Source organism: Plodia interpunctella, chromosome 3 (assembly GCF_027563975.2).
Source record: "Plodia interpunctella isolate USDA-ARS_2022_Savannah chromosome 3, ilPloInte3.2, whole genome shotgun sequence".
NCBI lineage: Eukaryota > Metazoa > Arthropoda > Insecta > Lepidoptera > Pyralidae > Plodia > Plodia interpunctella.
In genome coordinates, this window is record NC_071296.1 from 1,402,163 (window position 1) to 1,419,263 (window position 17,101).

The following is a 17,101-nucleotide window of genomic DNA, read 5'->3' on the forward strand; positions in this document are numbered from 1 at the left end:
AGTAAGTTTATAAGTTTCTACTTTGTTTAACCTCAATCAATACATAGATTCACACACGTTCATTATGTACAGTCAACAGCACACAAGTTACCCTGCATTAACTACTATTCCGCGATAATAGCGACGAGTTTAAAATTAATTTGGGTAGGTTGATGTGCTGTTGACTGTACTGTGTGGATGATGTTGATGGTTATACTTAAATTAATATATTTGTTAACCCTACTAGTTTTAAGAGATTTGTTTAACCGTTTGTTAACCCAAATAAGTAAATAAATTATTATTTGCTTGACAAATGTTCATAAAAATTTGCATACGTGTAGTTTGAAGCACGCAGAAAAGAACATAGCGCTTTTCGTCCCAGAAAAATAACGATCTCCGTGAGAAATACCACTAAACTATAGAACAATATATCGAGAGAGAACAATATATCGAGTAGATCTCGAACTACGACGCTACCTGGGCCAGACTGGCGTCGGCGCTGGGCCCCACAGTGCGGCCGATGACCCCGCCGGCCGAGTGCCCGCTGCCCACCAGCCGCGGCACGTCGGGCAGGGTGCTGATGTCCGCCCCGGGCCAGCGCTCCTCTATCTCCTCCACGGACACCCATTGGATATTCTCTGTTAACAGAAAAGATTCCCTATTTTTATGCATACAATTTTATGACATAATTTAACATGGCTAACTTTTACTTATCATAATAATAGTTACGCACAATATTAATTTGACATGTTTTTTCGCATACCTACCATAAGCATAACATTTTTAAGCATAATATTCTAAATAGGCGGCTTAAGTGTGGCCCAAGGGCCACCCCGTCGCACCCTAACCTACTGCTACACTATAGCTTATAAAAATGGTAAAATACATTAGCCTAAACTATAATTATGCTTATTGAAAAGGTATAATGGATGCCTAACACTAATAGGAATGCCAAACTCGTTATGCAAAATGAAATTAGGACAAAAAATTGATGTGATGTAACAGAGTCACCGTCGAGCTGGTCGCGGTCGCCGGCGGAGACAGTGGCGTAGTACTGCATCGCGGACAGCGCGCCGCTCCACGCGGCGGCGGCGGCGGCGGCGGCGGCGGGCTGCCGGCGCACGCGCTGCCGCACCTCCGCGCGCGCCGCGCACAGGATCACGTAGCCGCGCGTCTCGCACCCCTTCAGCACCACTTGCGAGTTCACCAGCTCGACTGACGGGAGATTCTCAATCTCGATTATAGGCACACCAAGCGGAGGTACTTTTTTATTGATTTTTAATTATATAATTTTCATTTTATTTAATACTAGCTGCGCCCCGGGGCTACGCTCCCGTGGGAATTTCGGGATAAAAAGTACCCTATGTGTTATTCCGGATTATATTCTACCTGTGTACCAAATTTCATAACAACCGGTCTATTTTACGTCATATTTTCCGTCGATTTTACATTGTACTTGAAAGAGTAACAAACATAAACACATACATCATCACAAACTTTCGCATTTTACAAGTAGCCTTACTGCAAACTGAACGACACACACATTACACACATTATTAACAATGATGTAATATATATATATATATGTATAAGACCCACATTTTGTTAATTGACGTCTTTGGAGAAAACTACACCTACACTTTGGAAATCGGCAGTACATTTAGTTTATGTATTTTTTTGAGGTCAATAAGTGACGTGTATCATCTTGAATAAAGACTTAGACTGACTGAGGCAGGCGGTGTGCGCAGTGTCGTCGTCGAGCGCGAGACGCGGCGGCGGCGCGTCGCCGTCCGCGCCCGACAGCTCGTCGCTGAACACCACGGGCGCGTCGCCGCCCGCCTCCGCCACCAGCGCCGCTAGCATGCCAGCGCCGGCGCCGGCGCTTGTGCCCTGATGTACCATATTTTCGATTATAACTCTACCAGCGGCCCGTCCCGGCTTCGCTCGGATAAAAACATAATTGTACACCTAAACCTTCCTCAGGAATCATTATATCCATTGGTGAAAACTGCATGATAATTGTACACCTAAACCTTCCTCAGGAATCATTATATCCATTGGTGAAAACTGCATGAAAATCCGGGCAGTAGTGTTTGAGTTTATCGCGAACAGACATACGCGGCAGAGGACTTGTTATAATATGTAAGGATTAATAATAGGCATTAGACAGGGTAAAAATAAAAATGCATTAAGATAAATTTGCAATAATACAATTTCTAGGTAAAATCGAGTTGTTTGAAAAAGTATTTAATAAGTACTGGCCGCTAAACTACTGTACTATTTCAAAAGAAAAATAAAAAAAACTGTCATTGATTCTTACTGTTATTTTTTTTGTTATCATCTTGTTCGTTAATTTTATGTGATTACAATAATATTTATAGTTCACACTATACAAGATTCGTTTGACCCGGCAATAACATTTTATACACAAGTGTTGAATGAGACACTCATCTATCGTCCTGTACAATATGTAATCACTCTTATAAAAAAACGTAGTTTTCTAAATAGTACTCAAAACTTAAATTTTCTCACTGCATGTTAGCAACTTTAATTCTTACGTCACGCACTAAAAATCAACAAAAATAGTTTATTTTGCAACTAGATGTTGCCCGGGGCTACGCTCACGTGGAAATTTTGAAATAAAATATGACCTATAGCAATCTTGAATAATGTACCTTTTTAATGGTGAAAGAATTTTTGAAATCGGTTCAGTAGTTTCGGAGATTACCCGCCTCAAACATACAAACACTCAAACGCTTACCTCTTTATTCAAATTCAAATCATTTATTCAGAAATTAGACCTTCACAGGCACTTTTTCTCGTCAATTTTTATATTTATAGTTATTTCTCACAAGCTACAAACTACTGGCATTTCGGAACGACCACTGCTGAGAAGAAATGCCGAAAGAAACTCATTTGAACAGTGTTGGTCCCTATCATGCCAGATCGGCTTACCATTATTGTTTCTTACAATGTTTTTTTTCTTCTAATAATATATAAAAGTACACAATGTATTTATATTAATAGTATAGATAAAACCCCTTAAGACATATATTTATACTGTATCATTTGATGATATACGAACTGACCTGAGAAGACGTAGGGGGCGGTGACACCACATCCGCCTCTCTCTGGTGCTTCGGAGAAGTGGCTGGCGTTTCTTCCTCCTTCAACGCTTTTGTGGACAAATTCTTTTTCAGTTGCTGAAAAAAAGAGATGGATTAATATTGTTAGTTGCTATACAAAACCCAGATGGGGTTTTGTATAGTCGCTTGAACGATCAACACTGCGTTGTTGTATCGCATCGCTCCGCATTGCGTCGCGAACTTATCAGTGGACGCAAGGTACCTATATACTCGTTTTTTTTTCCTTTATTTATTAGAGAGGTCAGGATTGACTATGTCAATGCAAAGACATTATAAACAAAGTACTCTGCCGCGCCCGTCTGTCTATTCGCGACAAAATCAAATATAATACTTTTGGTTTTCACTAATAGATAGTCTGATTCCTGAGGAAGGTATAGATGTATTGTGTTTTTACCCGTGCGAAGCCGATACATACCGTTAATAAATGATAACAAAAACAGTGACATTTTATACAGATCGGCGCTTCACACCGACAAATATAATAGCTGACAAATTTTTGCTTTGATTATTATTCCAAGGTCCTTATATCATTAGAAACACTAGTGAAAAAATAATCTACTGTGATAATGACAATACTTTCAAAGATATGTTAAAAATAAAATCACACATTTTTTAACTCGTCCATACTAAATGACACGAACAAGTGACGTCACAACGTGCTAAAATATTCGCGAAGAAAGATATGTTTGTTCGACTGCTACATTAAATATTACGTTTATGGCGATGACTTCTTAATAAAAGTTGTTACAATTTTTTTGGTTTTTATGATGGTTTAATTTATTTTTATAATTTCATACTTTTTGAAACTTGACTTTTCAACCAACTTTAAATCTTCGTATTTAGATCCAGCTGCATTGTTACAGTCTACGAATTATCATAATGATCCTAAATATATCTATTTTATCTAGAATATACATATTTTTTTACAATTCTCTGGCCTTGTCAACTACCTCCTTATTCGTTCCGGAGCAATACTCACTTGAGTCTTGATGTAAGTATCGATGAGAGCAAACGCCAGATCTCTGTTCAGCTTCGTCCACGCGCCCCTCAGGTCATGCACCGCTAGCCTGTGGGTGGGTGCGGCGCCCACCGACCCCGCGCCGCCCACCCCCGCCCCTCCAGCCTCCCTGCCGTAGGACACTCGGCGCACGGAGAGGCAGTAGCACTTCTCCATCGGCATTTGGCTTAACATTGACGAGTTCTGAAAACAAAGCAAATTTTTACTTTGCATAGGTAACATAGATGTAAACATATTCTGTACACATTTAATCCTCGGTTCCTGCTTTATGGACGAATTAATTAAGCAATAGGCGATTTCACAAGTAAAATTAGATACATTATTTGAAATGTCATAAACAATATTTTTTACTGAACTTGTATGACCGATGCCCTTGATTGACTTTTACTACCTGTGCGGAGAAGAAGCGGCTGGCACATTCTACATTTCTTTTCGCTGCCAGACCAGACCATAAATGTAAATAATAATAAAAACGAAACTAAAAACTTTAAACACAGAAAAACTAACGAACAATATCTATTTGGACATACCTCATCTTCCCTCTGATCGGCAGCCTGTCTGGTCTTCAGCCATATCTCCGCGTCATTCAAGTCACAGTTCATGTACACGGTGGTCCAGTTAGCCCTAGGCCTGCGCACCAGGCCGTCATTGCAGGGAACTAGAGACAAATGATGTTTAGAGCCGCAAGTTACACGCACTCCTAGCATTTCTATACCGCGTTGCATGGATGACGATTGCCAGTAGAACACCTGAAATGTACAATTAGTTGAGAACGAAATAGTGTGGTTTCCGTCTTACAATAGGACTACTCTAAGGGATAAAATGCCTTAAACATGTGAAAGACTACAACAGAATTCTCAAAAAATGTTGATACAAGCTCAAGTTGACTGACGTTTGCATTTAATCCTACGAATATTACAAATGCGAAAGTTTGTGAGGATATGTGTATGTACGTATGCAAAATCTACTGGAGATTGTGATGAAATTAGGTACTCGGGTAAAATATAACCTGCAATAACACAGAGGGTACTTTTTATTACTTTTTATCCCGAAATTCCCACAGGAACGAAGCTCCAGGGCGCAGCTAGTGCAGTATATATTGACAAAGTTTAAAAAACTTACCTGCAAATTATGTAGTGTTAACGAGACGCTCAAGTTCCTATAATGTCTGGAGAGTTGTGGTTTGCGCGGCCGAACATTGCCGAACACCCGACCTCTTCTCGTCGGTCGGGTTATACCTGATAGAATCAGCTTTAGGCTCTCGAACCATCTACAAATATTATGGAACACTATATTAACACGTTTTAAAAGTCGACAACGCATCGGCTCGTATAGCGTTGCTGGTGTCCATGGGCTGCGCTTGCGCGTGTTATCTTAATGCATTTTTCTCTTTACCCTGTCAAATAGTCAATAATAGGCATTAATCCTTACATATTATAAAACAAAGTCCTCTGCCGCGTATGTCTGTTCGCGATAAACTCAAAAACTACTGCTCGGATTTTCATGCAGTTTTCACCAATGGATATAATGATTCCTGGCAAACTGTTAAAAAACACGCACAGTGATAGCGAATAAGAAAAAAACATTAAAAAATTTCGGCGACGGCGTTGTCTGTTTGATGTGGCTTTATTGCAAAAAGACAAATACAGATCAATACATTGATAGCAGCACCGGACTTATCCCACGAAGGGACATTTTTCTGTTCAGTCATTGAGACGGGCCGCAGTCTTAGTAACGGGAAGTATTTAACCAACTTTCATATAAAAAATGATCGATTAATATTATAGGATACATGTTTGCGTACCTTAGTGTACTTCCGTAGAGTAGTAAACATGGTCCGTCTTTGTCCATGGGTTTTGTATCCATGCTGAGATGAAGGTCTAGCCCTTGGGAACGGAAGGCTCTGTACGAATCGTGTTCCTACAATTTGAAAATAATACGTAACATGTCACTAAAGAAACTAAAGTAGCTAAAAAGTTGAGATTCATAGAATGAAAACGAAAAATTCCAGTATTGGTAAGATATTATATAATAATCTTTAGTGAATAATTATTTAATGATCGATTACTTCAAAATGTTATCTCGCTACGGTTTCGAACTGATACAGCAGCATTACTCTTCTTCAATCAACTCCTGAAAATTCCATCTTGAATTTTACACAAATGTGAAAGTACTCTATCTAAAATATCGTTCCGGACTGTAGGTTCCACTGCTAATTTCCACTAATGGGTCTAGCACGATTTTCAAATACTCCTGGATCACTGCATTGTAATATTGGGGCTATTAAGATGTGTAAATACTTATGTCTCCACTTCTGATGTTCAGATACTGGCCATCGAACGCACTACACTAAAATATTACCTTGTTGCATATATCGAAAAATGACGCTTGAAATCAATATTTTGCTACTGTTTGTGTTATTTTATATTTATCATATGTTTCAAATTTAAAAAGATTTTATGAAATTAATGATTCGATCAAACCTGGTTACTGGAATATTCCGGCTTTCTGGTAGGTGCGCACGGCGCCACAGCGTGATGATCTCTAGGGTCCCCCACGCACTGCCAGCCCAGCTTCACGGCCAGCCGCAACGCCGGCACGCGCAACACTCGGCAGTCGTCGTACTTGCTCGCCGTGCGCACGAACACGTTTAGTTCTCCCATAAAACCCAGTTTGCCTGTTGGGAGAATTTAGTGAGGCCTTTGATTGCGTTCATCTTCACATTTTGAAATAAATATCATGTTAATATATATTGAAATGTATTTTTTTCAATTGCGTGAAATTAAATTTAAAGTAAAACTAATATTTTTTTCAATACTAACTAATATTTTTACTAAAATGTCAAAAATATGTTCTTTTCAATAGGAGTCACACAAGGTTCTCATTTAGGTCCAATATTTTTTTTAGCTATTCAAATCTTAATTATAACATAATTCTAGACTAATAAAGTATTTTATGAAATAACACAGATAGTTTACCATTAGTCCAGTCTAGGACTAAATCCGTCCACGTGACCTCCATCTCCTCGGTCGTATTGTAAGGATCTAGGGACACGTGTAACAGACACGTGAAGCGTGCGCAGTTGGCTGTCAGGCGTCCGTGCATCAGGAGACGGACTTTGTCCCACCACGCCAGAGGGGCAGAGGGGTCGAGTGATGGCCGGGATACTTGGTCGAAAGCTAAAATATGAAAATAACGTTGACTGTTTGGAAAAGAGTTTAAGTAATTCTTATTCGACTAATGTCTTTACGTATTCAGAATTTGACGAACTATTTATGATTTTGAAATGTTGAACAGATGATATTAATAGAAAATCTTTTAACTACTTTTAAACTTTCGCGTTACATAATTATATACTAAATAACAGGTATTAAACGCCCAGTGACCATGGACCTTTGTAACAAGGTATGAAACGTCTGGGAAATAGAAAAGGTATGTGCGCGTTTAATACCTGTTATTTAATATAGAAACTCTTTTATTCTGGAGAGAGTTATTCAAGGAGGAGAAGATTTTTTTTATATAACTACATTTTTTTGCCATTGCAATACCAAATATAACAGTCAAGATTGGTTTATAAACACCCAATGTTGCCAGGCAACAGGAGACAGCGCCCTCAATTATAATCTTCACATTCTTCACAGATTGTAGCTGTAAAATAAACGTGGTGTAGCCATTACAGGAATCACTCACACAAATTGCAGTGCGCGATGACAGGCTCCCAGCAAGGGCCGAACGCGTAGCTGAACTGCGCCATCTCGCAGCACAGGTCGTAGTACCACTTGAGGGGCATCATGCTCCTCTCCAGCTCCATCTTCCCCCACGGCTCTCCCTGGTCTACTTCCACTGTTCTCACCGCTAGAGAATTGACGTTACAAAATATATTTAAGCCAAATAGTAGAACCCTATTCATAAAAAAGCTAACGCATGTTTTGTCGCACGCTTTACAACATTTGACATTGATAGTATACACATAACATATTTTAGCTGTATATTTTAACTTTTTTTATGAATAACCGTGAAAATTTTCAAATCTATACTATTATTATAAAGAGGTAGGCGTTTGTGAGTTTGTATGTTTGAGACGAGTAATCTCCGAAACTACCGAACCGATTTCTAAAATTCTTTGACCATTTGAATGGTACATTATCCAAGATTGCTATATGCTATATTTTATCTCAAAATTCCCACGGGAGCGCAGCCCCGGGCAACATCTAGTCATTAATATTGGAGAAAAGTCTACACTGGGAAAGTTAATTTATAATTTACTCGTTTCTAAAACGCGTAAAATAAATTTTAAATCTGACCTTATAACATCTTACGACAAACAGATTTTAAAGGATGTCTAAATACTGGCTAAACACTATCCTCCCAATTAAATGTCACATGTATAAAATACATGTCTTTACATAAATAAATTATAATAAATACATGGACAACAATCAACGGCCCACTCTAAGCACTAAACTTGTATCGCGGGTCCGACGGACACAAACACAGAAAATAGCACAACACTTCAAAAACTGCATACAAATATTTAGGATCACAGGTACAAATATTTTCCAGCGAACCTATCGAAACCGGGACCTACAGACAGCGAGTGGGCGTGGTAACCACTACGCCCCTGAGGGCGTCGAATATAGTGTCATTAACTTTTTTGTGCAATTTAATGAAAGTAATAATTCTCGTCACCTCTTGGCGGTGGTTTCTCCTCGGCAGCCCGTATCGTGCCCCATAGCCTCAATGCGCTCATATGAAGCAACGGTTGCGGGAAGTCCCTCAGCAACAGCTGCCACTGCGCACAGCGCACCGACACCGCGCGGCACCACAGGGTTGTGAACTCTATGCCGTCTTCTGGCCATGGCCTGGGGGAAATCATTTCTGAATATTAAGTATATTATTTTGATAAGTGTGATGTTTTAACCATCCGAGACCGTAGCGGCGAAGATAACAAACAGAACGATTATGGAAACAATAATAATAATGGCATGAAAATCGTCGGTGCGGACCTCCGCAAACATACCTGACGCACTGCGCCTACGAGACAATCCTAACAACACTCTAAAGATGTTATTGTACCGGACACGCGGGTCTCCTGCGGTTCGACGTTTATATTGTGTCCATACTACGTTCCCTGTGATTATGCCTTAACACTTTACGCATCAAATCTGATATTTCTAAATCCTACGACAAAGTTTCCCGTTTTATATACGTATAGGGTATCAATTATTTTGTTTTCACACGCGAATCAAAATCGACATATCTGTTTCAAGGGTAAGGAAGAAATCAAATTTTAAGTGTGAGTTTTTAAGTAAGTAATAAATAACGTACCTCTTTCTGTTAACCTCACAAATTAATTTCAACTTTAATACTTACGAATCAAAGTCCACATTTCTCAGTCCCTCGACAACGTTTCTCGTGCCATGTATACTCGGGTCGGCCAAAGCAATCAGGTGCAATTTCGATAAACAGCATGCGACCAATCTAGTGCGCGGGGGCGGGGCCGCCCGACATCTTTGTACGTAAATTTGTGCGTCTTTCTGTTGCAATGTCGCGTATAACTCCTCAACTTTACCCGAAGGAAGGAATAAATGCGATTTGTAGAGCTCTTGGACCTGGAGCAAGAGTTATAAATCACTAGTTGTTGCAGGCGGTATCACCCGCAGATTAAGTATCCTATGTTAGTACCACTCCAAAAAAATTAGCATTAATTGGATTGAGGTGATTGTGTTGTGTTTTTTGTCGCTGTGGAAACTAGAGATCCGTTTTGACGTGAAAGAAGGCCAAACAAACAAACAAATTTTCACATTAATAATATTTAGTCTTCATGACCTTATCCCACTCATGTGGGGTCGGCACAGTATGTAAGTTCCTTCCATTTTGTTCTGTCATTTGCCATATCCATTGACACTCCTTTCCTGTTCATACTATCCTTGACACACTCTATCCATTTCTTCTTAGGTCTTCCTCTATTCCTGGAACCCTTTACTTAGAAATAAAATAGAATAAAAATAAGTTTATTCAAAGAACTACAGACACCCACATAATAACAAAAAAGAAAATAAAGATGAAAAAAAAAATTAAAAAAAAAACAAAAGCAAAACGTGGGTAAGTACAAAAAGTGATTATGGATGTAAGTAGGTGCTGGTGCGAAACATGAGTGTTTACTTCCATATTTAATGCCCTAATAATATTTATTATGGAAGTATTGATTGACAAGTTAAATGTCTAAATATTGTGATGAAAAATGTTATGACGTCATATCGCATTCATAATAATAATAAGCAAGGCAGTTATTATAGGATTACCTTAGCATCAAGCATAGTTCTTCTCTTCTGACTCTCCTTATACTCGTCTTCCAGCAGTTCATAGTTATCTCGTAATTTCACCTCAAACGGATCGTCACTCATCTCGATCAGGATTTCTTCAATCTGCAAACATTTATATTACTACACGTGTACCAAAACTCATGTCATAGCCAACGAATATTTAGAAATAACTTAAAGTAAGCAAGTATTCATGTTTCTCGCTGTCTCTTTCTAGTGAAACAGTACTACTGCAAACTTTTTCTAACTAGATTTTGGAAAATCACAAAACCTTTACATCATATGTGACATACATACGTTTGACGACCTCGGTGGCGCAGTGGTAAGGTACTTGCCACAGAACCGAGAGGTCCCGGGTTCGATCCCCGGTCAGGTCATGATGGAAAATGATCTTTTTCTGATTGGCCCGGGTCTTGGATGTTTATCTATATATGTATTTGTTATAAAATATAGTATCGTTGAGTTAGTATCCCATAACACAAGTCTCTTTGGGGCTAGCTCAATCTGTGTGATTCGTCTTAATATATTTATTTATTTATATGACATATTCAAACACACAACCTTTGGACGGGTGGTTTCCACCCTAAAATTCACCAGGACCAAAGGAGGATTTGCTACAAAACAAAAAAATCCTAAACAGGGTTGACGTAAGACGTAAAATGACAGCCTGATCTTCAAATCTGAAAGTTTTTTTACTCGGGACCCTTCGAGTCGTACCAGAGCATGAAATCAACATGCGAGGATAGAACAAAAAATAAACAAAATGGCCGACCTTAATGTTCAGATCACTGGGCAGTGGGCTGTCTGAAGTGAAGGGTTTCTTCTGTACGTGGTGGACGATCTTGATCCACTTGAACAAGGAGACGAGGTCGCCTTGCACCGCGTCCGCGAAGCGATGCTTGTACGGTAACACCAGACGGACTGAAACTACGTTCACGGACCTGTAGACCGAACACAACAATCCTTAGTGTACTGGTGCCACCATCATAATTTTATCAATTTATTTTACACAGAAGCAAATTTGAAATATCTGGCACGGACTTATTATGATAAAGGACTCCATTAAAAAGTATTCTAGTTTTATATTGTTAACACAGTTGCCTTAATCTACTAAACGGAAAACGGTGGCCACTAAAGTCTGTTTAGTAAATTGTGATTACATATTTTGTACAACAGAAAACTTTATTACTTTTTAATTAAGCCCTTTATATAGTATAGCATAATTTGTCCAAACTAGATTTGATAAAATTTGCTTTTATTTAAAAGAAATTGATAAAAATATGATGGTGGCGCTAGTTGCACTCTCGTGGTAAAAGGTGGGTTATGGTAACTGCATTTGTTACCAATATAATCTGCACTGATGGGTAAAATTTTATTCCAAAACAGTTAAAGTAAGTAAAAAGTAACTGTATGGGTACACAGTTACAACTTTATCGCGTTTATCGATTGATATCGATAAACGCGTAATTTAATTTACTTTTATACAAACTTAATTCTAAATCCAGATTTGATTCCTTTAATTTAATAATATTTTTGAATCGATTAAATTAACCTTAAAAAATCGAATTACTTCGCCGACTCGCAATAACTTAGTTTATATGATAATTTCATTTAAACTCAGAAAGTTATTTTTTTCCTTCATAGCACAAAAAATGTTATCTTTATGGCAACCTGGGCTCCAACGGTCTACGGCCGAGGAAAAACCGAGAAAACGCTCAGATGAGAGAGAGAACGACAACAGGCATAACCTACAGGAGAAATATCCATTGAGAAACCTTCTGCGTACATCATTTGATGATAATCGGATAGTACGAGTAAATATAACTCACCAGACTTTATTCCATACGAGAACAAAGCCTTCATTAGCCTTCCTTTCGACCCTGACATCGTGATCATCGGAGACTCTTCCCATCGAGAAACCTTCGACTGTCATCGTCTCGTCCCCATTCAGTATCATCTTCAGCACACTCCACGCCATTGACAAACCCATCTCGTGGTCGTAGGCTATGGTCATGTCATCTGTAAAAAAAAATATTATAATTGTAATCAAATACTTTAAATGTAAAGTATATTTAGTTAAAACTTTTCAGGAAAATGGTTTTGATTTGGTTGGCGATAGGACTCCGTAACAGAATGTTAAAACGAGACGATCACTAAAACTCCGCTTTGCGTCCGTCCGTCTGTCTGTCCGTCTGTCACCAAGCTGTATCACATCAACCGCGATAGATAAGACATTTTCATTTCAAATTATATTTACATTTATAATTATATTAACTGTTAAAACATAATAAAATATATATATAGGGTCTCCCATATAACCGACATGATTTGTTGCCGTTTTTATATATATCTAGCTTTAGTCCGCGGCTTCGCCCGCGTGAATTTCCCACGGGAATATTCATTTTTCCGAGATGAAAATTACCCTATGTTCTTTTCCGTACTTCAAACTACATGTATGCGAAATTTCAATAAGATTGGTTAAGCTAATAAAACGTGAAGAGGTAACAAACAAATAAACAAACTTACTTTGGCATTTATAATATTAGTTAGGATTAGGATGGTATGGAACCATTCGTGCACGAATTCGACTTGCATTCGGCCGGTTTTATTGAACTGTATTCAGTACTCACACAAAATTTTTTATAAATATCTTACAGCAGTTTTTGTAAGATTCTGTAATTGGCCATTTTATTAAGTTCATATTAGTCAGTAACATTTCTAACGTTGTACAATATAAAATAACGTTATTTACCTGTTGCAAATAGCATATTATTTTCCTTAGACAGTATCAGTCCCAAATTAGTCTCTCCTTTAAACGACACCTTCCAATCTAACGCTGTCCTTTTCTTACTTTTATGCACTTGTATATGTCCATCTCTTTCTCTCGCCGCCTTGAAATCTTGATGAAAAGCCTTCAGGGTTTTGACAAATGTGAATATTTTGAGGTGTAAATTCGCGCTCCATTCTAAATCAACGTTTTCTAAAAACTGGATGTCTAGTAAGGCAGAGTTATTGTCTATGGAAGGTATGTGTTCTATTCTCGCCATTCTGACGTGGAAAAATGCTGATATGATCTCGTCTGATCTTTGGCAGGGGACTGTACCTGTGAATAGCGGTTGATATAGTAACAAATTCAAAAATCAACTTTGCGGCGAATATTATAAGAAGACCAAGTATAACTAGAACTATAATAACTTATATAACTTACGAATAACAAATGTCAAAATAATGTCGTCATTGAAAACTAGACCTATTTGCTTTGTTATAAAGATCACATTTCCACAATGTCCGCGTGCCAATGCCCAAAGTTCCTGAAATTGGGCACGAAATTTGTAGCCATCCCTTTCTGGCAAACTGTTATTGTCATATGCAAGAAAAAAATGTCTACAAATTTTTGGACCCAAGTTTAGGAATGGTTTATTTGTAAGCATTCTAGTTAAGTATTACAATTTATTTGAAGAAGATATAGACGTTGATGAGTAAAAAAAGAAGATTCTCATGATTCGTGGTTTTACAACCGGTTAACTCTCTTTGGAAAAGCCATTGTTGCCTGTCATCTGTTAAGACTCAAAAACTCTCATCTCCACATATTTCCGTTGCGTTCGAAGCTTTGATTTTAGTTCCGGTTGCCTGCTTGAAGTCAACCCTCTTTGGATATACTATTATGTTTAGGCTATGTGTCCCCTAGTCACCTTCTAATACATCAACGGGTGGCCCTATTCTAGGACGGAAACCACACATGATGCTCCATAAAGGTTATAGCATACTTCTACCACTCCGGTCCCATCTAGCAAGATGAGAAGTGAGCTAGATATGTCCTATATAGACATTACTTTACATCGACTACTGTCATTGAAAAGTATGTCTAAATAGGACGCATTAAAGCTCACATTTTAATGAACGCCATCTTGCTAGGCGGGAGCATTATCTGAATGAGCATTTATCTCACGCTTTATTATAAAACCACGAATACACTAGGGAGAATCTGACGCGCGACATATCGTTCTTTCCTTCTCATTACAACTCACATGAGTGAGATCGACAATGTGCTATTTCACTCGAGCCAATGGCAATGAGTGAGAAAGAGCGATATGTTGCGAGTCAAATGTTCAATAGTGTATTCGTGGCTTTAGTCTTACCTTTATAAGGCACCATATCCACAACCTTCAGACCAGACACGACCACACCAGACTTCACCATCGTCTTCTCTAACGTCACCGCATCTACCCTCGTCATTAGACACATATTCTCATTTATTATCAAGAACAGATTAATGTGTGACAAAGCCAAATTCATGGTGATATTTGGGGGGGACTCTTGAGGGGGTGAAGGGAGTGTCGGTTTGGAGGATTTGTATTGGTTGATGCATTCGACCAATGATATTACTGTTTCGGCTATTGTCTTGCTCCATTCGAGCCGGAGGGAGTCTATCATTGCTTCCACCTGGAACGATCACCGATGTATGAAACTGACAACTATTTTACGTAGTAAAAAAATTATATGTAAATCAATTTGTCCAAGATATAAGCCATCTGATGGTTGACCCAAAATCCTACTAATAATAGGAATGCGAAAGTTTGTGATGATGTATGTGTGTATGTATGTTTGTGACTCTTTGACGTGAAATCCACTGGACGGATTGTTATGAAATTAGGTACGTGGGTAGAATATAACCTGGAATAACGCATAGGGTACTTTTTATTATGAAATTTCCACGGAGGCGTAGCCCAGGGGCGCAACTAGTCTACGTAATGATATACAAACCAGAGTTATTATTCCCCCAGTGTACACTAAATATTTTATACAGATTGTGATAGCCTTGGAACAGCACGAACGTGATGGCGCTATATTGACAGAATATTATTACAACTTAGGACAAATATACATTTTTTGTATATATGTATGTACGTACATATGTATGTATGATTTTGATGAAATTTAAAAGGTATGTAGGATCTGTATAATAGAATTTTTAAGGGCATCAAAATTGGTTAACTCGATTTTGAAATGTTCACAATTTGTAACAACAACAACTAGTAGTTAAATTTTCATAGTCAATAGTAGTAGTGACTTACTAATCAGTTAAAGGTCGCTACAACATAGACCCACCTTCTCGTCCCTGGCCCCGTGGCTGCCCCACTTGACGAGCGCCACGGCCAGCAGCGCCGCCCCCCACTGGTGTCGGCGGCGCGGCGGCGCCTGCGCCTCCCCCTCCTCCTGCCTCTGCCCCGCGCACACCCAGCCCCCGTCCACCAGCAGCTCCGCGCTCCAGTGACGGTGGCCCACCACCAATTGGGCCACGCGCCAGGTGTACAACTCTTCTGTTAATTAAACTTGGATTTAACTACCAATATGGTATGGTAGATGACAACTCTACTACTAATACTATAAATGCCAAAGTTTGTGAGGATGTGTGTCTGTATGATTGTTAGTTACTCTACTCACGCAAAATCTACTTCACGCATAGTTATGAAATTTGTTACACGAGTAGAATATAACCTGGAATAACACATAGGGTACCTTTTATCCCGAAATTCCCACAGGAGCGAAGCCCCGGGGCGAAGCTAGTTTTTTATATTGGTGACTATCCGTACGGCTTTATATTAATAGAAACATGAATGAAAAACCAGCTGACTCACACTATTTTTACTTTCGCTCTCAGATCAATTCAAAATGAATATTGTATTCTTTATGAGTCAATAGAGATCTTTATATAATGCTAAAATAATTTAAATACAATAAACTTACGCCTTGGTCATTGAAATGAATACGTGATTCCATACCTCTAATATCTCTCAACTGCTCCAGCTTCACTTTGAGCCCGGCACAGCCAAGCGACAAGGAGCGGGAATCATTCAGCCGTGCTAACACTTTCACCGCACGTAATTCCGCGCACCCTTGCACCACGCACATGGAGAAAACGCGAGAAACCCACGCGGGCGTTGGTGAAGCTACAAGATAAATAATTAAAATACTAAAATAACACTTCATTCCATCTATAACAAGATACGAAACACAATACGGTAATTGCCTGCGTATAAAATATACTTTTACGACTACTTACCGCCATCTAGTGGCAGGTTGGTCCTGACCAACCTGCCACTAGATGGCATATACACTAGGGAACTAAACTGCACAATAAATATAGTTAAAACCCGATTTCAAACATTAATATAAAACCAATCTGTAACATTATGATCTAAATAAATTAAATACCTTGAGTATTGTAACTCCTGACTTGCAAGGCTCTTGATTTCTTAACCCTCTCCATAACAGTGGAGTACCAGTTGAAAACTTGCCCATGATCGTATGTTACGTTTAGAGTGCTGATTATGAGGTAGAGATTCAGCACGCCTTTCTCTAGCTGCAATGAAATCAAAATACTTTTAGTGTTAGATGTCTCATTTCATTCCGAACAGTGAAAATAGGCATAAAAATATTTAAGCTTTGGTTTTGATTTTACAACCGGCCACATGCCCGACGTTAACCCTCTTTAGGAATGCAGTTGTTGCCTATCAGCTTTTATCCCTTAAGCACCCCGTATAACATCAATAGGAGGACATGTAGTGGTCCTATTCTAGGGCGGGATGCACATGTGATGCATATAAAAGTGTGAAACTAAAGCTGAAACATTC

General features: G+C 38.8%; 1 protein-coding gene across 1 annotated transcript in view; it reads right to left on the minus strand.

Moving 5' to 3' along the window:
• Positions 1 to 17,101, minus strand: part of hob (hobbit) — a 32,881-nt gene that overhangs the window by 12,097 nt on the left and 3,683 nt on the right. Inside the window, exons 8-28 of the mRNA XM_053769228.1 lie at positions 16,683 to 16,830; positions 16,250 to 16,417; positions 15,576 to 15,787; positions 14,606 to 14,909; positions 13,219 to 13,569; positions 12,296 to 12,485; positions 11,239 to 11,407; positions 10,449 to 10,571; positions 9,517 to 9,755; positions 8,833 to 9,005; positions 7,834 to 7,998; positions 7,122 to 7,322; positions 6,627 to 6,820; positions 5,948 to 6,063; positions 5,266 to 5,413; positions 4,674 to 4,892; positions 4,105 to 4,326; positions 3,069 to 3,182; positions 1,707 to 1,869; positions 991 to 1,194; positions 457 to 617 (exon numbers count right to left, since the gene is read on the minus strand). Of these exons, the coding sequence (XP_053625203.1) occupies positions 457 to 617; positions 991 to 1,194; positions 1,707 to 1,869; positions 3,069 to 3,182; positions 4,105 to 4,326; positions 4,674 to 4,892; positions 5,266 to 5,413; positions 5,948 to 6,063; positions 6,627 to 6,820; positions 7,122 to 7,322; positions 7,834 to 7,998; positions 8,833 to 9,005; positions 9,517 to 9,755; positions 10,449 to 10,571; positions 11,239 to 11,407; positions 12,296 to 12,485; positions 13,219 to 13,569; positions 14,606 to 14,909; positions 15,576 to 15,787; positions 16,250 to 16,417; positions 16,683 to 16,830 (3,984 nt within the window). The remainder of the gene's footprint in view (positions 1 to 456; positions 618 to 990; positions 1,195 to 1,706; positions 1,870 to 3,068; positions 3,183 to 4,104; positions 4,327 to 4,673; positions 4,893 to 5,265; positions 5,414 to 5,947; positions 6,064 to 6,626; positions 6,821 to 7,121; positions 7,323 to 7,833; positions 7,999 to 8,832; positions 9,006 to 9,516; positions 9,756 to 10,448; positions 10,572 to 11,238; positions 11,408 to 12,295; positions 12,486 to 13,218; positions 13,570 to 14,605; positions 14,910 to 15,575; positions 15,788 to 16,249; positions 16,418 to 16,682; positions 16,831 to 17,101) is intronic.